Genomic DNA, 24,303 nt, shown 5'->3' with positions numbered 1-24,303 from the left:
CCCATCCTTCGCATTCCATCCAAATAATTTGTACCTTTTAAATCCTTCAACGAGAAGATCCATCGGCGCGACGGTTCGAGCGGCGCCTCGTTTTATCATTCGCTTCCTATTTTGTTAAATCGGTTTCGATTCTTGTAAAGAGACGAATGATCGAGCGATACGAGCGGTACGTCGGAATTCGAACATGAATGTTCGTGGAACGACACGTACCGGTGAGAATATTTCAAATGAGAAATCTTGTCAGAGATTCCTAGTGGCGAAGAAGACAAACTGGTCTTGCTATTCTTGGAAATGATTCATTAGTGGTCCCACTTCGATTTTAACGTTAAATCGTGTTCGACGGTTATCCAACAAGTAATCTAATACGAGTGTTCTTGTATTGCGAGTGAAATTGGATTTTAAGCAATTACGCTACTGTCCATAAGCGGTACATTACCAATTTGGTATACGTATCTCAACTTGAAAGATCGATAAAGACCAATGAATCCTTAGAGAAATGGTCGGGGAGGTTTCGATAGGACTTAGGACATAGGCACGATTTATTGCGAGTACACGATGAAAGGAGCGAAACGAGATCGTCATGTAGGCCGTGAGTTAAGTGTCTCACACGCGTGTAAGCAGTATTCGGTATCTGTAACAGATCAGATACAAATGGAAGCTGCGACCACGGTGTTAAGTGAGCCGAAGTAAGCGTGGTAGTTGCCACCGTGGTAGGTAGAGCGTGGTTGGCGTGGCCGACGGGCATCTCAGGTGGGGAAACTAAAGGATTGGTAGGAGGCACGAAGAAGGTTCGGACGAAATCGGTGCCGATCGGTAGTAACAGGACCGACAACAGGTATGGTCGCACCCGCAGCAGGTTAAAGGTGGTTACAGACGGTTACAGTCCCGTGCCGCGTCACCCTTCCTCGACTATGCTGCAGAGTCATGGCATGACATCGCGATCGGCTTCAGCCGTGAACAACGGGAACCTGAGAACCTGACTGCTTGATCCGAATGCGAAGTATGTAAATATTGATATAGTTCAGATGATGCTTGAATAATGCTACTTGTAATCCTGACAGGAGAGAAGTCGTTTTGTATAAATACATTGTAAACATACGTAGAACGATAGAAAAGAAATACTATTTCGAAGAAATAATACTCGATAATAAAAATCCACTCATATTGTCAATTGTATAATACGTTGCGAAGAGTCAATCGAATCGACGATTATACGCGCGAGTAGCTACTCGGAAACTCGAGGAGTGAACTCCGGGAATTCAGACTCGGAAATTGATTAAGCAACGTCGAGCAATGCACGGTGGGTGCACCGTAATCGTGGAAGGAGCAAGTAAGCACGCGTGGAACGTGAAAGGATCGTGTGTTAGCGGCGCGTTTATGCACACGTAGAAGGGAACAAGAATCAAGCGAGGACCTCTGACAAGTCAGATCTTAATTACATGCGACCATCGGCAGGTTCTCTGTGACTTTTGCGAGCGTTCGCAATTACTGCCACGATAATAACACAGTCATTTAACAAGCTGTATATGCGTATACCTGCACGTGAGCGCAGATCGTGCGTGTAAAGACAATCGTGCCGTAATTGGACGCATCCACGTTGTATCGTTCCCGTAGCTATTCATAATTGATGCACGCGCGAAAGGTATTCGCGCCGTCTTCGCATCTACCGTCCTTCTGCTGCACGCTGATATTTCAATTAAAACGCAATGTCCAGATGTAAGCACGCGGCGTATCTAGGTTATCGAAGACCGGACATTAACCCTGCAATTAGCATAGACGATTGTAGAGGATGTAAAAACCAATTTCCTGACGCGGAACCGAACAGCCATTTCAAAACGACTGAAAAACAGTAATAAATTATCGCTGATCATCGTGTACGTTTCGACGCCACTAATTATCATATATTTGCATATCGAGTCATTTCATTGCCGTTTTAATCGTTCCAGCCAGATCATTTTTCTAAGAACGCGAGAACGAACGTGTGATTTCGCTTCTACGCTCGGACGAATCCTTTAAAGAACCTCCTGACTCTCGACACCCTTCACATACACGCGCGTGTCTTTTTGTCCATTAACGAAAGCTAGGACATTTCGAACGACGTTCGTACCTCAGTTCCACCATAAGTAAGTTCGAAAGAACGTCCGCTAAAGGTAAAGCACAAGAGGATAGGAAAAAAACAAACCGAAGGATTGGCAGACCGATTAAAAAACGAACAGAGCTCGCCGTGATAAATTCCGCGAACAGACTCGCTACTTTCTACCGATTCCTGGTGGCGTTCCTCTCACCTTGTCTCCCGGTTAATTGCAGCCCCTCATTTACATAGAGGCACCATCCGCGCGGATATCGGTGTTTCAGTTATCGTGGCGGGACAGTCGGTGATACATTTTATAGAATTCATAATAGCCGCGTCGTTAACGGTAACAAACAGAAACGTAGCGACTACTAACGAGTAGATAAATGGTCGGCAATGCGTATAGTTTAAAAACCGAACCGACGAACGGGAGAATTATACGAAAGTTCTGCCTGCTCGAAAGATTTATGTCCAGTTAAATATACACGTGGCGCGGAATTTCGAACGATTTTTCTCCCGCGGTGAATAAACAAGCGGCCGGGAGGATACGCCGGCCGGGATCGGCTCGACGTAGATATATCTGTTAATTGCAAAACGAGCAATTCCGTTGGGATATCTCGGTTATCGTGGCGATTATGTTGTCGCCGAGCCGCCGCGACGAACTCGGACGAGATCGCGCGCGATAAACGCACGATAATCGCCACTGAAAATTTTTAAGACCGATTTTCTGCCGGAGCTGGTCCGTATTAACGACTTCTTCGACGAATTAAAGAAACGCTCTGGTGTCGCGTTATCTTTATGCTTCTTTCTCGTGCAAGCAACTCCCCTTTTAAAAATCTCTGCTCCAAAGGATACCGTTCCCCTCGCGTTCATAATTAATTGGAAACAATAAGACCGCGACAACGACCTAAATTCCGATTCGAAGCGGCTACGCTGACTAACCGGCGTTTCGTTTGATCGTCCACCCGCGCTATACGCGTACGGTTCGACCGACAACCGTCTTGCTTGTTGTCTTTTCACGACCGGGCCTATTTACCATTGTGCCTCGGGAAAGGCAGCCAATAAAAGTCGAATGATTAACCCTGAGGGACGAAAATAAGTGGATAATTAATTAGTCAAGCGGACATATTACGGGATTTTTCCGACCGACTCAATCAACCGTGTACATCACGCTAATTGTCAGTCGACATAAGGCAACCAAGTAACGAGCTGTCTAATATCGAAATGTACCAATCCTGAAAGCTAACGCACGATGCACCAAACAAGTTATTGGTAGCCAAACACGGACCGTGTAATACGACAATCGTACGGGTTTTGCTATCGCTTATAGGCGGAAGCTGACAAGAGTTGAAGCGTCTTCGATGGACGCGAACCCTTTGGGTGTAAGACCGGTCGATAATTAGCGAACGTATGTATAGCTGGCTTCTTCCGAACGATCCAATACGCACGATTACTCTAATTACTTTTATTAAAAACATACATTCGGTCCACTTGACAACGTCATCCACGACTGGACGAGTATACGAGCACCATGTATCAGTGCACTGTTCGGGCAGTAACGATCGTAGTAATATTCATGAACTGGTCGGCACTGTCCGTAACGCCAAGGACGCCTCAATTTTCTCGTACGCGATGCAGAAATTTATACCTTGCGCACGTAAAATTTGCGTGGGTATTGTAAATCGTCACATTTTACACGATTATTAGTTTGCGTGTTTGCATTCTAATTGCAGAATGTAAATTGCGTACACCGTCAGAACGTTGGACAATAAAATAGCGGTGAGACTATGCTATGTATTCCAGAATCTTTCGAAATTTTTTAAAAATCTACAACAGTGAGTTAATTATACATCATCTAATAATTAAAAAGCAAAAAATATCGGTTGTGTCCATCCGAGCCTAACACACCGATGGTAATGGTTTTAAGTATTTTTCGGACGATCGATATTCGATTACTACATCCAGCCAAGTTTAATAGCGGACTGGAAATTCCGTATGGTGTATCGAACGACACCCTTGATGCATCCGGTAATGGGACATGAAATTCCATTTCATCCATATCGAAGCTTTCACGCTAAAGACAGGTATCCTCGAACATTGGATCGCACGCGACAGATGCGTCACCCCTCGTAACTTTCCATGGGGGATTAGAAGCAACAAAACGAATTCCACGGTGGTTTAACGCGACAATATAATTGTATTTCCTCCGAGGCGCTGCTCGAACGCGCCGCCAAAGCGGTTGCTCGTTCTCCACGCTATCTTCATTCCGCTTCCACCCTTCCAGCCCTTCTAATCACTTTCGCTTAAAGCGACCGTATCGAATGGCGTACCGCAAAAACTTCTCTCCTATCAATTATATGTAAACCGCGGGCGTAACCCGTTCGTGAAACGAAGCGTATCAAACGCGCGAACGCGATTCCACGGCACGGTCAAGATTACAAGAATCATTCCGTAAAAGAAGAGAAAGAGCAGAAGGATGAAGTAGGAAGAAGTAGAAAAGCGTAATGTTCCACGTTTTGTGCAATTTGCCCGCGGCGGTGCTTTTACGTGGCTTCGATGCGTATTTAAAGCCTCGATTACGCACGCAATCACGCCTTTATAGTTATGTGGAAGCGTGTAATAACGCACGACGCGATACATAATCAAAGAGGCGCGCACTCTTCGGTAAAAGTGGTTAAAAGTTGCTGCCGATCCGCACAATGCTTGTATAACCTGTAATAGCCAGGCTGGCGCCGACATCGGTTCTTCGCCCGTAGTAGACCTCCATGGGGCATTTATGGCGTGCTGCACGATCGCATCGTGATACCCATTGCGATACCCATTGCGATGCCCATACGAATACCACGGAATTTATCATGACGCGTCGGACCGCTCGCGATTCGCCAGAGACTCTACAACCTACAGACGCGATAAGCTAACTAGACCCCCCTGGCTGACGTACGACGAAAGGGCAGCGTATTCCAACGCAGCTCCTTATTTATCACAATTTGCGCTGCGTCGGAGGAGCGGTTCGCGGTGACCTTTTCCATACGCGCCACCCATCACCAATGTATCAGTGATACTTTATTATAGCACCCACTTACGATGTGAGTCGAACGTGGCTGAAGGAAATGCTCGTTGATCCGACAAGTTCGCGATTTTCATTTTGTAATCAAACGTGTACGTTGATGACCGAGGAAGCGAGATTCAAGAAGAGAAGTTACAGCGCAGAGTTGCTACGAGAAAAATATTATATCGCGTGCTTGATTACGATCCTTCATTTTAATTGGAAAATTAATAAGTAAGAATTACCGTTACTAGAATATAATATGATAGTACGGCGATGAGCATATAAAATAAAATATAAAGAATACAGGCGTATGGCGAACATGAATATGTACCGAGTCGTATGGCGTTGTAAGGAGTTAAAAGAAGAATGTAGGATAATATATTATTTTTCGAGTCGATTACTTTACGCTCAAACATGTAAATTAGCCACGCGTTTCTCTCGATATAATGTGTCCTGTTTTCTCATCGTACAAGCGAAAATCTGAATAAACATGAAGCGAAAGAGTATAATGATATAATAATCGAACCAAATAGCAAACGACGAAGGTCGCAAAGTAATTACGAGCAGATAATGCGAATAATATTAGAAGCACCTGCGACAAGATTAAAAATGCGGTTGTGTTATTAGAGTATTAACTTTAACGTTGCCATATATCGCGCGGAACGAACGAGCTTGCATTCTTATCGCGTTGCTTTCACTTTGCGCCTGCAATTAACATTTTTGTTTGTTTTCGCACCGAGGTGATCAACTCGACAAAGAACAGATTTATCGTATTCGCTTTTGATAAAAGATTTGCGTTAAAGTGTAAATATAATCGAGCGTGCACGGTACGTACACGCGTGGAACGTGGCATTTCGAGCATTCCGCGGACAAATAAAGCCTTCAACTTTCAATGAATTTATAATGTCGTGAAGCGTGATCGCGCAGAGTGTGCGTGCACGCACGTTTTTGATCTGCGCGAGTGAAATTTGCGAACAAGGTGCTGGGGAAGAGGTTATGTAGATGAGATAAGTTAACTACAGGTCCGTAGCTGTAAGACAGGACATGAATAATACGGTCATCGACCCATAATTGTGTTGCATTTTCTGGTCAAGCAAGATCGTTGAAATCCTACCTCCTGCGTCCCAGATTCCGCCATAATCGAAGAGAAAACGAAGCAAAAATTTTCTACGACATCGATAAACGACACCGCACGCCATGGCGTTGCCGAGAACGTCCCAGAATACTTTATCATTCTTTTCGCATCGCGCTATCGTTACGAAACGTTACACCTTCGTTTTCAGACGATGCATGCAATTTCGAGATTAAGCGATAAAACTGAACGGAATCTTTGCGCGAAAGCTTTAATAGAAAAGCGATTTCTAAAAATCTTTCTACCGTAAACCTGCAGTCGTTGTTCGACTGGTCGGAGTACATCATCGGTAGAAATTCTACACGCTGCTGTTAATCTTGCTTAAGAATCGCGAGTAGAATGGGACATAAGTTAGCCGGTTGATTTACAGTTAATTATGGTTAACAAGCAGTTTAGTCTGTTATTAAGCTCGCGTTTAAAGGCCAAAATCCCAAGACGTATAAATTACTCTTCCAGGGAAGCGAATGGAATGGGATGGGTGCGTAGGGCGTTGAATAGCGCACAGCCACCCCCCTCTGAGAACTCTAATCGCTCGACATATTTCCAAATTAAGGGCCAGCGAACGGGTCGCAGGGTCGTTCATGCTGTGATTTTAAATGGCGAATCTACCGGCGACTGTTTGTTTCGAGATTTGTTACGGCCTCCCTCAAGAAGACCCTCACACTCTACTCCAAGCTGGCAGCCTGAAGGGAGGTATTGGCATGCTGGAATTCTGGACAGGCATCGAAGTTGATCGATCCGGCCCCTTCGACGCCTCGTTGAGGTCGAAGGTCCGAGCTTAATGACAGTCGTAACAAATGGACGGTAATGTCATAATCGAATGCCGCTGAACACCGGCAATTTCGTCGCCCGATCTGACTGATGGAAGAGCCCGATCCCGGCTGGATATACACACGCTGACTCGCCCTTTTGTCCAAGGCGAAAAGAATGGAACAATTACACGGAGCGCCGTATAATCGATCATAAAATCACCATTTTTACAGGCGGATTATCCATTTACATAATCCGTAATCGCATTACGCTGTTTGTCAGATAGCATTAGGAAAGCCGGTCACGCGGAAGCTCGACTCGGGATCGATTGGGAATATCGAAATTGACAGGAAGTTCCGATCATCGATCTAAATACGACAGAACCTCGTAGTCGTCCAAGAAGATCTAGCGAGCACGAAACGTCAGAACAGAAAGGATCTAACCGATGCACGCATAAGTACAAACGATCTATCGATAAAGATCGACGGGTGCATAGAGCGTGCGTTGCGCCAGCCAAGTGCCATTAGTATGATCTATATCTGTGCTTCTGCCGGCTACCGATCCCACAGATCTTATCTGGCAATGGCTGCCTCTCATTCCTTTTCGTATCTTTCCACTGGACAAGAGAAAAGAGAGTGGCCCCGAGGATGCTCTCCCCGTTATAGTTTCTGGGCCTTACTTACATATAGATTGCCTCTCATTTCTTACACCCGAAATATTGCCAATCGTAAGAGACGTGCGCGCACCGTCGCGAGCCTCAAAATTGCATTTGCATACGGGGCAGATTGTCCCGTTCCACGTGTAAAGGACCTCGCTCGTCCTTGGTGGCTGCTCGCGTCCTTTGTCCCCACTCTTCGCGTGTATCATCACGGAGAAATGAGTCGTCGAAAAGCACGTCATTATCGGTCGACCAGTGGAGAACGAAGAAAAAGAACTGCCGCGGGAATGAAACGAACCTCGAAAACGAACATTTGGCAAAGATGGTTTCATCGAATTTTAACGGCGATGCTCCTTTCCTCGCCATCGTTCCGTTGGCTAACCACGCGCTCGCGCGATAATTATTCAAAAATTCGTGGCGAACACGAATCCCTTATCCCCCCGTTCGCTTATCTCGAAAGTTTCAGCCTTCGAGCGTTAAACGACCGCCTTACGTGTCCTATTAGAACGATAAGGCTAAAAGCGGTCCTGTTTCTCGTTTAAAGTGTCCGCCGTTAACATATTCCTTCGCGGTTTTTGTGCTCGCTTCTCTCGTGATAAATTCTCCACTTCCTCCCTCCCTCTCTCCGTATCCGATCTTTCGTCTTTCGCCACCGTGTATTCACAGTGGTCGATGTTGAAATTCATCATTCGATTTGGATAACGAGATCACCGTCGCCGACTAGTTTTCCATTATTCCATCTACAAAGGACACAAATAAAAGGAGGGATGTCACAGAGCTTAAGTATCCCCGCGCGTTATCGTCGTTAATCAATACGTTCGAACAGCTCTGAAAGGAGGCTACTTGAAAATAAATCGGACAGACATATTGGTAAACACGTATTCAAAGGAAGAGAGGAATGAGAAAAAGATGAAAAAACAACGAAGAAGAAACGCATGGCTGCTCGTGATTCACTTCGGTTCGGTCAACTGGTTTCGTCTGATCTCTTCATGAAAGGGAGGTGGGTCCTCTTGTCGATGGTTTTCGGCGATATCGTTGGCCACCGTGAATGTCGGATTCATCGATAACTTCGTTGCGGACTATTTGTAATCTGTATATTCACCTGTCGATCCATCAATCCGCCGGAGAATCAAGATACCGCGCGTTCCATTTCTCGCCAACGCTGCTAACACTACGTAAACTCGTAGCCCACGTATGCACTCCATCCGTACTCGATTGGAAATCGAATGACAGTTAGATTGATAGCAATATTATCGGGCCGTCTTCTATCAGGCTGAATCGATGACACTACGAATTATTATCTCGTATAATGCAGCAAATTTAATAGGAGTAATAGGTTATACGGAGAACGATTTACGCGATAGGATTCGTTAAAATTTGTAGAGAAAAAGCATCGATTGGATTTTTTGTACGTGAAATACAATTCTTTTTCGAACGATATCAAGTTAATTGTCTTGATGATCTATGACGTACTTAGAATTTTCCAAAGGATTTTAAGCTACGTGTTGCACGAACCGATCAATAGGTGATCAGAATCAGGAAATGGTATGAGATTCCTGGTATTAGATACCGCGAGAGATAGAGAGAATTGAATTTGATTATGGCTGTTTGTTGGACCGTATAATTATGTCTGTCAAAATATCAGCCTCCGAGTGCCTTTTGTCGGAACACGATCCTAGATATTTGCGTTGCAGCGTAGAAAAGGGTGTCAAGGAAAATAAAAACATCTTCCTTGATCCTTCGTAGCATCCCGTGAAACGTTCAATTAATTTCCAACGGTACGCCCATGAATTTCGTGATCGAACGTCGCCTCGATGTCACGGTCGTCCATCGCAGCCATGAAAGAATTTAGGAACAAACACAAAAAGGATCTAATACGAAATCTGTCCTCGCATATTTTTACGGCCGTCCATTACATCCACGTGCTTATTTTCGTTTCTATTCACCTTCGACCGCCCGTCCTTCTCCACCCACTCCTACTTTTGCTGCGCCTCCCTTCTTCTGTCCAGTATAATAATTAATGACCGCTCCTACGAAGAAGGCGCCGCCACCCAGACTCGATTCTTCCCGACCGCAGAAAATAATTACAAATTTGAGAACGACTATTATTAATTCACAGTTTAAACACCTAATAGAAGAATAATCGCGAAACACACGAAATATCTAAGAAGCATTAAAATGTACACGTTACTCGATCACGAAGATCGAATAAATATTTAAAGACGAACTGTTCGACGATACGCTGGCATTGCAGCAAGCTTCCTCGGCGATCGAATGAAACGCTGATATCGATCATTCGATTCCCAAAGTGGTATACGATTTATCTAATTCTTATTGGACACAGCTTACGTTCGATAGCGTTAAATCGTACCAACTGTACGTATGTCGAAATCTGTACTGTCGTGGCATAACGTTCAATGTTTATCCGATATGGAGATAACTAAATAAAGTCATCCCCGATAACAAGTGTTATCCCGAATAAGTTAAAAATGGGCAGCTGAGGAATGCAAGACAGCAGGCAATTAGTGGACGAAGAAATGAAAAAAGGGTACGTTTCGATACAAGCGGGGTCCAAACCGAGGGGAAGGGCCTTGAGACTCGAAAATCGATTCACCAAACAAATGACTCAGTTACGCGCTACACATTCCAACAGCCGTTGATCTCTCAGTTTTCTTTTCAACGTTGCTGCTTGTCCGAGTCCGAGACTCCGCCATTTTAATGACCCTGCTGGCACACAAACTCGAGAACGCGAACGGAGTCGGGCAAACAGCCGGAGACGGGAAAATAAAGGGTCGAGGCGGAGACGAAAGGAGACCGTGAACGTGGCAAAAGAAAGGTCTGTTATTATACCGGCGTGGACACAGAAAATTGCCGGACGATCAAAAGGGAAAAAGAAATGAAAAAGAGAAACGGGAAAAGAGCGAGCAGCAGACGGAGCCAAAACCACCACGTGAAAAGGCGTGGTGGGGTGTGGTTAAATTTGTCGGGGGTTGGTTTGGCTTAGATTTATATTTCATAAATCACTACAAGCCCTTTTCTTACGTGGCCAATGTTCGAAACAAGAATATCTTGACTATTAGGTTCTTAATGAGTCGTAAGCAAGTACTTACTGCTAAAGGTAGGTGTCCATTTGAGAGTAAAACTATCGCGGATTGCTCTCGAGAGAATACCACTTGCTAGTGGACAGTGCGTTGACAGTGATTATTTGATCAGATTATGACACGGATAGTCGCTTTCAAAGGAGTGTCCACTAGCGAGGTATTCTCTGGAGAGCAATTCGCGGTAGTTTTACTCTTAAATGGACACCTACCTTAATCCATATTCTATAATCTTTATGTCGAGTGCGTTTACTTTATCGCACAAGATAGACGTAATCTATATGTCTACTCGGTAACACCAGCTTTGCATACATTATATTGCGTGTAAGAAAGATATCGCAGTGATAATAAGGAATGAAACTTTCTAATGAAACTGCAGCTTTCGGAGCAACATTAAACGTAGTAAAATATCGAAGTAATTACGCAAGACGCGTGCACCACTCGTTTCTTACTCCCGTCTGTATAACTTGGCGTTTCTAAATTTCTATTCGTAATCTTTCTGCATTACATAACGGGACATTCCAACTCCAAAATCGTAGGTCTCGCCAAATATTTTCTCACGTTCACGGGAACTTGTTGAAATCCTCCGCATACCTGGCACGCCACGTAACAACGTACCACGTGATAATTCGAACAATGCTCGTTCGCGAACTATAGAAACAACGTACCCGTACTATCGCAATGGCGTTTCGCCTTAAGCGGAAATTGAGCATGTCCCGGCGTCCGAGGAATCGGGCGCAAATGCAGGATCCACGGGGTTCGTTCGTATGTCAACACGCGGCTATAAGTCGCGACAACCGGTATCGGTAGAGGGGTCTTCGACAGAGGAAACGTTTAGCCGGAGTAAAAGGACCGCCGATTAGCTTATCTGGAGATATAGGCAAAGCTGATTGGTAAGGGCCGCTTATCAGCGAGCCACTTAATCGTCTCGCGCGGTCGGTTCGACTGATCCTGCCGAGTTGTGAATCCGATTAGGTATACGTTTTATATCTCATTCGGGATTCGAAAGGCACGCACGAGTCGTGGCGGTTCCGACTCCGAATCGAGCTCGGAGCTCGGGTTACCTTTAAGGAGCAAGCTTTTAATTTGAATCTGTAACGTGTACCGGCGCTTCCACCGACCTTATATGGAAATGATTTATCAGTGGCGTAAGTAGGATTCTTTTATTCGCCGCGAGATCTCCTCCCCCATCAGATAACTAAATATCGTCAAACGACTCGGGTTTCCCATTCCCATGATCGCCGCATTTCGCGTTGCATCAGATTTCATCGGACCACAGAGTTTCGTTGACCGTCGTTTGATCGAAAAATTTATAATAATTCGTGGAAACACGAGCGTATTTGAGGATCGATAAATCCTTCGAAGCGCACCATCATTATCTTCGATCTCCGATTGAGAAACGTAATATTTCCGTAAGAAAAGGAGAGGGCGGAGAATTTTGAATTTCAAGTTGGTTAAATCAAGATTACGCCGCTGCCTATTGTAGGTATATAGAGAATCTTGGCGAAGCAAATGGACCTTTGCGGCCTGGATTCGCCTTTCCGTTGTTCGCAGTTTTCAGACGACAAAGAGAAAGGCTATGGAAACGTCACATCTTGATTGCACGAGATGAAAACCGCCGCTTTTTTATATTCCAGCGAGAGGAATTTTAATTTTCTCGAGAAAACAAAAACTGGTTCTTCCAGCTATAGGAACCGCCGAAAGAGACAAGACCGAAAGAGGAAGAGAGAGAATCGGACGGCGAGGGAGAGAGTTGGGTGCATCCACGGCATTCCACCCACTCGAAGTTCGGCCGAGGAAGAGTCTCGAACGCGTCTATGACATTCCACCCACTGTTTGGTTTGTTCCCGGTGAAAAAAGAAACGACACGTGTCAAAGGCAAACACGAAGAGGAAGGTCGAGGAAGTGGTTTGTTAAGAACGGTTTTCGTGAGTTGTCGATGATCGATCGATCCGTAGCACCGCGATGATTTCTAGTCACGTTCTATAATTTGTATAATAAATGTAAAATATGCTGGCTCGACTCCACCCTGATACCCGTTGAAAAACTTAACGAGTACCGGTAAACGAATAAATTTTCGACGCGAGGACTTGATTTATTATTATTCAACAAAATCCGTAGATGTCTGGCGCGGTTGTACCGCGTGTGTAACTCTCTTTTCACGCATAATTCGACGGTCCATCCCCGGCTCTTTGCTCCGCATAATGAACGTGTAATTACGAAATAATTACGATGTTGCAAAAGGAACGGCGAGTCATGTTCCGAGGTAAACATCGACCAAAAACAACCTCTGACTGCCGCGGTTCTTTTTTCGCCGTTTTATCTTCATCAAACGTTTTCGTCGGCAATGTGCTCCAAGGGTTCTCCGGCCGGAGTCTCCAAGCGTTCTCGTGTCTCCACGAGTGGCTAACACGGTGAGCAGGACTGTGCGGCTTGTCGCGGCGTGATGAATCGCCAATTACCATACGACCCGTCACTCACGCCTTTCTTTTTCCATCCCCCTTTCGAACGCTTCCCATCCAGCGCCTTTACGCGGCAACCTTGGTGACGCCAATCATGCTCGACTACGCTCTACACGGTATAATATCTTCGTCTATTCTTAGAAAAATATACGATAGCCGCCAGCGACGATTCATCATGCGATAATCACGCGCGAACTCCCAACCATACGACCGGTGTATTTCCTTTAGCGTAGTTATTGCCTCGTGAAATTCGCTGCAATCTTTCAGGCAACGAATTCTGCTGTTTACATTCATCGGAACAATCGGTACCCAATTAGACGAACTCGTGCCGACAGAATCTACTTATCTAACCGGCAATTCCCAAGTACAATTGTGAAAAGAATCAGCGAGCTATTATTCTTAATAAGCGTAAGGAAAACTGTACTATTCGAGAAATTGCACCTGATAGTTGCATCATACCGTGAGAAAGTATCATGGGGGTTCGCAATAATGTAACACTGTATGTAAAAGTATCGCTATTATTAACGAATTCAAGCCACGTATCTCTCGACGGTTTCGATCACGTGTCGTAATAGGGGGTTACAGTGGTATCCGAGGCGATAGTCGATTATCGTATTTGTCATTAATTGGTGCTAGTCACGTACGATGGACCAAATACTGGACGGAATACGGTAGACGGAGCAATTTGAAGGGGACCCGCGGAATTCTTCAGTTGGTATTCGTTTTTTCCCGTTTCGCCCTTGCCCGTTTTTTCCCTGGTCCCTCGACAGGCGAGACGAGCGGTGCCTCGGTATACGCGGCTCATACGCGCACGGGGACCTGTAATTGAAAGCTGTTACGCTTGGTATTTTATGGCTTTGTCCTCGAGGCATGCAAAACTCGATTCTTAAGGTCCTCCGACGCGGACGGGGCCGTCTTAAGTAACGGGGCACGAAAATACGCGCCTCCTAATTAAATCCGACTAAATTCATCAAAATCGTCGTTAAAGCCGCCGTTGGCCACCACCCTCGGGCGGTAGCCAAAGCATCGTTGCATCCTTAACGATCCTTGCCGCGAAAACGAGATTCCGATCTGTCTAATTGCCGCTCCGCGGTGTCCGAAACCTGCAGCGAGAATTCCGATCGAAATCGTGCCACGATAGGAAGGTCGTTCGGCCTCGAGCTCGTAAATAACGACGGATCGTTCTTGCCGATCGACCACGGCCAACGAAAAGACTCTAGATCCGTGAGCAACAACAACGGTAAACGTTCAATCGTAACTCACGACGTATTTTTCCGTGACCGCCTACTTCTCCTCAGCGCGAATCGCTTCCAACGGGAATTAAATTGCCTCCCGGACAAGGGCCACATGCTTCAACGGAATTATGGCAGGGAAACTGCTCGCGGTGAATCTCTTCGATAATTAGATCGCGTCCAATAATATCTCGCGACGGCGAAACGAGAAAGATAAAGAGGCTGGAATTCTAATAGAACTAGATAATGGGCTGACGATATCCACGGAGAAGAGGTTCGAGAACTGTTCAACCAATCGATGTCGAGCGAGAGGCGTGAATTCTTCCTCTCGTTGAATCGTGCGGCACGAGCTTGTGCTCGAGGTGAGACAATAATATCGATAATAACGGCAATAGTAATAATAATAATAATAATAACAATTGTAGTAATAGTAGTAGTAATAATAATAATAATAATAATAATAGCAGTAATATCTTTATGTGCAACCGAGGAGGCAACGAGCGAGTGGAGGTTACGGCTCCTTGACCTTTGGAAATCTGGTTAAGAAATCACCAGGCTCCGATGCACGTAATCGCCGATCTTAGACCGAAGGGATCGGTAGTCTGCGCTGGTTGGAAGGTGACTGGAAAAACGAAAAAAGTCTTTCGTGTCACGATGAGCCAGCGACGCCGTACTCCGTGAAAGATAAAGGGTCGCTTGAAATAAAACACGAGCCGCTCTGGCAGCTCGAAGCTGGAGAAGAAAGCGGCGAACCAAGAAGGACGTCCGAGCCAAGAAAAAGAATAGGTAGTAGCGAGAGAGCGCCGGCAAGCTTGGTTACGTTGAGAGACTAATTGACGCGGGGCTCGGGAAAAGAAGAGGAATCCGTGTTGGTGCAACCCCGCTAAATACCGTGACACGCGCGCAAATTAATAGGTGGTCTCTGTATACCGAAGAGAAACGAGTAAATTGAAATTTCTACGGTGTTATGATACGTCGAGTTAAACCAAACCAGTAATTCGACTAAATCTTGTTTGTATAATACATATGAATTATAATAATTGCAGAAATCAAGACATACGCACACCGCTTTACGTCGATTAATTTTCTCAACTCTCATAACTGAAAAATTTATTTTAAAATACTGCACCAACGTGAAGGGAATTCCCTCAACTTCGTTAACGTGCGCGAATCACAGGAAGTAACAAATTAAGCTACGATGATTCTACGAAGCTTTATAAGGAGCCTACACGAAGCTTATCGTAGAAACGCACACGTAACGCTCACAGGAGTGTCTCAAGAGCTTTTTTTTCACCGGGAGACTGGCGCCTGAACGTTTCAGAGAGAAACGTGTGAACAGCTGCCCGTGAGAAAGTCTAGGAATATCTACGGCGTCAAGTGAAATCTTTTAATTAGGACCAATTCGAGGGTGGAGGATCGCCATGCGTGCCTGAATAAATGAGTTACCCTTCGTCCTTCTGGAGTCCAGGCAAATTGGAAGAGATTGGGTCCATGGCCTAAGGCAATTCGTTGATCCTGACGCTGGGCTCGCCTCTTCACGGGCCATACAGCAGGAAACGATGCGTATCTTTTCTATTTATGGCGTCGTATTGAACCCGGTGTCGAAATGGAACTCCTTCGAAAAAAGGAAACGCCAGTGCGACTCATTTTTCACGGCCGTAAATAACATTAACTCCCGACAGCGCCGAATGTGGCTCACGGAAATTCAATTTCAGATTTATTATTCCTGCGATTCGGAATCAACTACGATATCACGGAGCTCGGACGAGAAATTCTTTCTTCGGACCTGTTTGTTCTTCAACGGTGCCTCGGATGGTGGAGGTACCATCGTTAAAAGCTTTTATCGCTCGGTTAGGTGAAGGGAGGACGGTGACACCGGCGTATCCGGAAGCGCGTGGCCTCGCCGTTCTTTTTATTCCCGCGACGACGGAAAACGAGAATCGTCGCCCGCCTAAACTAGCGCGCGCGGCTGAAAAAATAATGGTGAAAACGTGCGAGTTGAAGAAAGGCGACGGAACGGCTGGTGTAACAGAGTTAAACGTAATAAGTAACGATTTCTTTGACTAAACGAGGAGCACGGAACACGAAGAGAACCACGAGAGAAAGAAAAGGGATATCTTCCACGTAGGATTCTTATGCAAATGAGTTGTATAAAGACGTCCGATCGGACATCTTTAAATAGTGTTCCTCGAACGAAATTACCCTAATTTTGTCCCGATACGAGCGCCTGCTTCTCCTCTTTTTCAATTTCGTAGGAACGCGGCAACCGTCCCGTATTAAGTTACCCGAATGGACAAGCTGGCCAAACGGAGCGAGGCCGCGACTAATTTTTCAGCGGCTCGCCTTACAAAGCGTGCATAATACGCGCCCTCGGTGCACACTCGTGGCTCTGGCAATCAACCGCCTACCTCAGCCACGAGCAACACGAACGAATACTGGTAAATCGTACTGAGCAACGACCCAACGACTAATCCCTTGGAATCAGCCTCTGTACACACTCTCTTCTCTCTATATCTTCGCGGCGGACGCGCAGTGACAGATGCATTAAACCGCGCATTACACGTTGCAATCTGCTTAAGAAATTATTAGAGAAATTTGAAACGATCATTCGGATCTAATAACGTTGTTATAGCCGCGTTGCTTTCACACGTCAACACATACGTTAATCAACGATATATTTTTCCATTGCGAAAATCACACATATTATTCATAAACCTTCCAATTACCGTGCCCGTTTGATAACCACTTATTACGCTTGATTCTTCAGCTATTGTAAAACAAGCTGTGCATTTCACGCGAGATTTGGTCATCTCGAGATTTGGTCATCGTTAAATCGATAAACGTACATTGTAGGTATATTTGAATCGAAATATGGTAGGTATATTTGAATAAAAATATATATCTATAACATTTTGCAACTCTCGTTTCGAAAGCGTAACAAGTTATTAATACGATATTTCTGGTCAAAGGCTCAAGTATATCAATATCCCGAATACAATTGCTACCAAATACTTGTTTAGATTTAGCAATACTTTCAAAGTGAAGAATACAAAAAATCACTTAGCGACTGAACAAATTTCGCAAGGCGGAATGCATAAAAATATGTGCGATAAAGTGATAAGGAATATAGTGACTCACTGTATAGATACGACCTTCAATATTACCCGAAATAGAAGAATGTTTTAAAGATTTCTATCGATAGAAAATAACAATATGCGTTATACACGAAAGAGAGCCTCTGCTCTGCAGTGTCTCGATCAGAAATCCACTGGAGTAAATACAAATCACAATATTTATACCTGGAAAGATAGCCGGCTATTTCTTGCCGGTGAAAGTAATACATTTATTCCCCGTCACGGCTGATTGTTCGATTATCGGATTAGCAACGGATCCCGATTTTTATGTTCCAGCACGGCGGTCTTTGATCTCGAACGCGTACGAACGTGTACCACCGAACGACAAATGACACGCGCCATTAAAAGCCGCTGTTATAAATTGCAATTACCGATCTACGCGGATCGTGCAATGCCATCGCTCCAATACGCTTTCCCTCGTCGTTGCGCCTGTCAAAAGAAATTGAACCGCGTGCACGCATCTTTGTAGCCTCTAACCATCGGCCGGATTATCGAGAGATTCAAACGGTCGATCGGCATTAAAATTTATCGATCGCGTTAAAGATAATTCAACGGAGAACCGTGTCACGAGGATGGACATTTAAGCTGCATGAAACTTAAGTCCCGCTTGAATTACAGGGGAAATGATACGCCTAGAATATCTCGCTATATGTATAGTGATATTTTCGATCGAACAACCATTAGCGCGATTGAAATTCTAACGTCGTGTCCAATTGATGCGACATATATATATATATATATACACATATATATTTGCAACAATACAAACGCTGTACGGGTTATCGCATAATTAGCTGTTTCACGTGTGAAACTCGGTTACCCATTTCGTATCAGCCAGAAACTATATATCATAATCTACAACGCAGCAATTTCATGGTGCGTTTGCGAGGTAACAGCTTGACGGAACGTGGCCACGGGAGCAGACACACTCGATCAACTCATCTCGCTTCTGTCCGTGTCCCTTCGTTCAGCCAGATATCGATCGAGGAAATCATCATCAGCGGCATGCCGGCCATTTTATACACATGGCGGCGCGTGGGCGCCAAGATAATTACCGTTTTGAAATCGTATACGTATGGAGATTGATAGAGTTGCGGCGTCTTAACAATAGTCACAAACCCGATCGACGATTCATTATCGACTTTCTTTTCAATCGTAGAAACGGTACATGAGAAGGACAGATACGAAACCATTGTTCCTTTATACTCCCCTATATAAGGTATAAGGATGACTATGCACGAAACTATGGTTGCATATAGGTGTGATCCGCCTAATATTCTTTATGCGGTAGCTGCAGGGATCCGAACGTTTCTAAGATTTAAACGAATATTATCTAGATTATGAATTAACGCGTTTCTCCTCTTCTTTAAATCTAATTAAAATTACTTCGTGACTTTGTAATACGGTGAATAATATACGTGAACGGTGAATAATATATTATCGAATTAATGGAAATCCGAAGAGTACTATTAGTTTGCCTGTATGCTAAAGTAAAATCGTACGTGTAACGACGGGCGTTTCTCCGAAGCAAAATTCTACAGCTTTCACGACAAATTTCCCGCGTTCCGAAACGCGCGAAGGTATTCCTCGCTTTCTAGTAAGCAATCACCTCGGACCTAATCAGTCTTATTTATCATACTCTTTCCACACGTCGCATTTACCAATCTATGTACGCACAACATTTTCACGCACCTTCCCAAACGAACCTCGCTGTTCTGTTGATAATGACTTCTCGCGGCAACAACACGCACACACACGTTTCCTTGCTCTAAATTTCAAGCGAACCGTGCAACACCTCGACTTTCTACAACCACCACACAGTTGTCGATACATCGTGCAACGTGAAAAACACTCGATCGCTGATAGAATAATAAATTATTTCACGGTTGGGTTTCCTAGGTGCATAGAAAACGCGCGTTCCGATTCGCGTTTCGATTCGCGTAACGAGGACGTTGCGTGTCCCTGGCGTATATTTCAGTCGAATCCCGGCACAGTGCCATTCCACGACGCAGCGTGGAAAATATCCGCGGCGTGGGAGAAGCAGCAACCCTGACGACCGATACGGGAAAGAGTCGGATGAAAAATCCTCGAAATCGGGCACACCTGGGCCGCGCGTTATATAGGTAGGGCGTGTCGATGTTGCTATAGCTTGGCAAAATGCGTAGGCCGTCCGCGTATTATGCTGATCCCCCGAGTGACTCGGTATACGCCGAGGTCTGAACTCGCGCGCGAGGCTTGAATTGACTTTCAGGGCTGGCGCGCGCGCGCGTCCGCGTCCACGCAGAAATACCGTGGCCTGTCGCATTGAAAACGCGCGTCAAGTGACGCGGCCATACGTGCTCGCGTACATAGGTACGTGGGCGACCGCTATAGAGCACCGGGAGGACCAGGTGTCGCAGGTAGCCAGCGGTTGCCATTTTCCGCGCGAGAGCCTGCCGCGAAAAATCGACGACAACGCGGGTTCCCACGGTTCGAATCGGTTCGGGGAATGTGGACGCGCGAATGTGTGAACACCGCGTCAAAACCCACGACTGAATTTTTCTCATTCGAAGCGTGTGTTTGGTGAAATGTGGTTTTATCATTTTGTTTTATTGGATCATACTGGCTAAAAGATATAACACTCCTTCGCTCACAGACACTAAAAGCCTGATATACTTGTAAGCCAGAACTTGTCAGTCGAAGAAATAAAGGTTGCTCTTTCCGACTATATCGTAAAAGTTTGAATGGTATCCACTGAATGTAAGAATGATGTAGAAAGGGAAATATACGTCGATGATATTTCTTCCAAGAGAAGATGAAGATAACGTAAAGAGAAACAGGAAACGATAGGAGCAATATTGTAACTGCAATGATAGATAAGACGAACTTCGGAGAACATTGCGAACGTAGAAATGGACAGAAATCGTTGTTCGGTTAAAACGAGACGATTCTAAGTACTGAAACGTACCGAGATTGCGAAACAAGTATCTTTTACTTAATCTGCGAATATTAATAATCATCGATAACGACCTAATTTTCCAGCACTTTCTCAATTATCCGAGAGTACTTTCCGAGAACCACTAATTAGACGTTACTTAAATTTATCTTCCCAGAAGGTATTACTCCTTATATGTCACCGGAGAGTCACAGGCTTTATTACAAGTCACACCGTGTCAGAAATACAACGACGCTATGATTAGCAAAGGCGCCAGATTGACGCGGCCGGCGAGAAAAACGATAGAGTTCGGAGGAGAAAAACGCGCGGAAAGGAGCAGCCGTATTAATCAATCCTGTCCGCTCCTCAACATTCCGTACGAGAGTGGCGATTTTCCTAGCGGCTCGAACCCTTTCATTATTTCGACCGAACGCTTCCGTATCGGTTGATTGGCGTTTGGCGCGAACTAAGCCTCCAACCAATTTGAATTTTAGCCGGCGGCACGTTCTCGAGAAAAGCTCCTAATTACACACGACGCCTTTCGGAGAAATATCGGCGACATTTTACAACGACTGCTATATGGACGTGCGATCGACTTGCAAATGACGTGGAAAAAGAAACGAACCAAGAGAGAACAGTGATATCGTTGTCGGTAGGCGGTATTGTAAGTTATCGAACCGAACGATTATCTCTAACACTTAGGACCCGCCGGAACGACGACCACTTTTATTCGTCAAAATCCCTAGGATACCATCGTCGTTGACATCGTCGAGTCTTTCGCTTGTAAGCCGATCTTCGAAAAAGAATAAAACCACAGGCGCTCCGTCGGCTCCGCATTTAACCCCTTCTTATTAAATAAATCATTCGTCCCTTTACGCCGCCCAGCCAATATCTCAGAGTCTCATCTTATAACTCCTACATTAATTTCTCTAATAGTCTTGGACACCGCTTTGTCTTCCAAGGTGCGACACACGAAACCGGCATTACCTCTCCTATCGATAAACTTTAAACACAGTCACGATCGTCGTAAATTATCGATAAAAACGATCGTGCTCGTAACGGTTTAATAATAAAACGGCACATTTTTGTGTGATTCGACAACTAGTCTCGAGGTACCGTCTGGTAGACCTTGAACGCAGCGATACCTACTTGTCGCTCGACGATGCACACATTGTGTTAGCGCGGTTGCCCTACGCTTGCTGAACAATCTCAAACAAGACAGCGAACAAGAATAAACGTTGGCCGGATACAAATCCTCAGGAACGCGAAAACGTCGTACGAACGGTACCGTTGCTACCTTAAAGGCTGAAGTCACGAGCCACGAACACATTTTTCGTAAGAATTAAAGGAGTCGTAAAATTACTTTTTTCGAATATGCTTTGCCGTTATTTAAATACACGTGCACTTTTACGTATATACTTATGCGCATACCTTACGCGTGTTTTCCGTTCCAGTCGCATCGTCGCGACTTATTCAATTGTCAAGCAGTGGAACTGCGCGCAATGCGTCGTCTTTCGAAAATGCAAAATAGATACAACACTCACCTTTGACAGCGGCGTTGAGTCTATCCAAATTCGCGAGAGTAAGAGGCACCGGACCAAAGTGCATCACTATCTTGTCCACGTGTCGAAGATCGCCGATTTCAGGATCGCGACGAGCCATGAAAATACCCGTGTAACTGCGACGTATGTATTGGTCACATGTATCATTCAGCATAAGATCGAGGGTGGCGTTTAGTACACCCTTGATCGCTCTCTTAACGCGCACGTGCAACTGGCCGTTCCTCAGATCCTTGATTTTCCCCGTGAAGATGTAGTCCGCCTGACGAACCTTCTTCATAAAGGTGGTGTCGTTTCTGATCGCCGCCGTTAAGTTCGCTCGACAGTCGAGAAGTTCCCTGGTGGATGAGACGACCAAAGGTACCATGATGCTGGCACATATTACCAGAAAACTGATTTTCAAGTTGACATCCATTTTCTTACACCTTCTTTTCACACCTTTCTGGCTATCACTTCATCACTCTGCAACATACGTTCACGCGATCTTTGGTCAATGTAGTAGATTGTTCGTAATTATTCACACACCATCGCACTCTTTAAATTCATGCTTCAATTAGCGGTGGCTCGATCGATTATTTCGGTCGATCCGCGTTAAAATCCTGCCTTGTCCGCATAACGTAATCGGTATCGAGTATCTACGAACGAAAATGATGGATGGCGCTCGAAAAGTCCCTGTAATACCTGGAAACTGATATCCCGAAACAGTCGCGAGACAAACGACCACCACGACTATGTCGATCGAAAGAGGATTTCTCTGCTTCGATCCTGATCTCGGTTTGATTAGTTCCCAGTTGTCGATCGAAGCATCGTTCGTCGAGAGATACCTGGCCACTCGAGCTGAGTCCTCTAAATGGAAACGAGTCCGATCTTACGAAGCGTGTGATCTTGAGCAACAGGTTGGCGCCGTGTGTCGACCCACGCTCGCCGATTTCCAATCCGCGTGACTCGTTTCCCGTTCTACCAAGTGGCAAGTGCGAAACTCCGCGAGATTCGATCGCGTGATCGATAAACTGTCGATTCGGCAGCTCGCTCCCTCGTAGTCACTACGTTTTATCACCTGCTCGATGGGACTAGGAGCCGATTCCACGCGATATTGTTACGGAATGTACGATCTTCGACAATTTTACCCGTCCTACTGGAACATCGAGCGCCAACGAACGCGCAATAACCTACACTTTATGTCCACCGATTCGCGATTCCTCTGTTCGTGCGGCTTGATCTCTATAAGATTCAATACGTTCGACTCGATAATAGACAACCAGATTATTCAAATAGCAGACTCGGAAAAAACGATTTCGCGCGAAAGTCCGCGAAAACGGTCGATCGACTTTCACTTAAATCATACTTCCTCGCCGTCGATTCTGATTTGTTCGATCATCCTTGAAAGAAGAAGGAAAGAATCGATAAACCCACTCCGTTACACTCGCGAGACACTAGAAACCGCACTGAGGTTTCCAAAACGTTCGGTAGTTCACTAGACGACGACTGTCACTGATCACTGACAAAATGAACATTATAATGCGCGAGTCGTACGATCCGTTTGTTCGTAAATGATTGACGAATGTGATCGAATCGAGTATCGGGCAAATCGTCGAATCGTCGATGTATGATCGAACGACGTCGAAAATGCTGTCGAAACGTAGAACGAGAGAAAAAGAAAAAAACAATCGACGCTACCGACTTGGTCCGAGTCGATTATTGGACGATCGTGGATGTTCGGCTGACAGATGCAACGAACCGTAGACACGAGATTAAGCGCTACCAAAAGCACTGTCAACGCGAAGTTAGCGGCGCGCTCGACATTCGTGCTACCTCGACGACTATCCGCGATCCTGCGCGAGAGTGAGAGAGCAGTGGTTGAGGTGGTGGTTGGTCGCGTGGAGGCACGCGCTGGACTGAGGAGGGCTAAGTGTGGATGCTGCAACTACAACGTGTAGGCGTAAGTCGCCTTAGACCAAGGGACCAAGAGGGAGAGAGAGATGACCGGCTCGGTGTGTGCACACGTCGCTCGCACACACGTATATCAAACAGATACACGCTCCCGCCTCTTTCGGTGCACACTCGTGTATTCGTGCGAGCTCGCGAGGAAAACGGAGGGGAGTGAACAAGAGAGAGACAGAGATGAGAGAAATCTTACCAAGACATGTACGCTTCCTCCGTGTCTACCACGTGAGCATCCAAAGATGCGTACTATATGTGGTTGCTATTGACACACTTATACCTACACCGATGCAGGATTTTCTC

The 24,303-nt window shown here is 45.4% G+C and overlaps 1 protein-coding gene across 5 annotated transcripts in view; it reads right to left on the bottom strand.

The window, feature by feature from the left end:
- Window positions 1-23,970, bottom strand: part of LOC126920894 (agrin-like) — a 383,155-nt gene extending 359,185 nt beyond the window's left edge. For 2 of the 5 annotated variants that reach the window (XM_050731794.1, XM_050731795.1), the window contains exon 1: window positions 22,045-23,970. In XM_050731794.1, coding sequence (XP_050587751.1) covers window positions 22,045-22,474 — 430 coding nt within the window. In that variant the 5' untranslated portion in view covers window positions 22,475-23,970. The remainder of the gene's footprint in view (window positions 1-22,044) is intronic. The other 3 variants (XM_050731796.1, XM_050731797.1, XM_050731789.1) reach the window with 2 other exon arrangements.
- Window positions 23,971-24,303: the final 333 nt, after the last annotated feature.

Source organism: Bombus affinis, chromosome 10, assembly GCF_024516045.1.
Source record: "Bombus affinis isolate iyBomAffi1 chromosome 10, iyBomAffi1.2, whole genome shotgun sequence".
Lineage (NCBI taxonomy): Eukaryota > Metazoa > Arthropoda > Insecta > Hymenoptera > Apidae > Bombus > Bombus affinis.
Note: the sequence above shows the minus strand (reverse complement) of the source record. Positions and strands in the feature narration are given on the sequence as shown.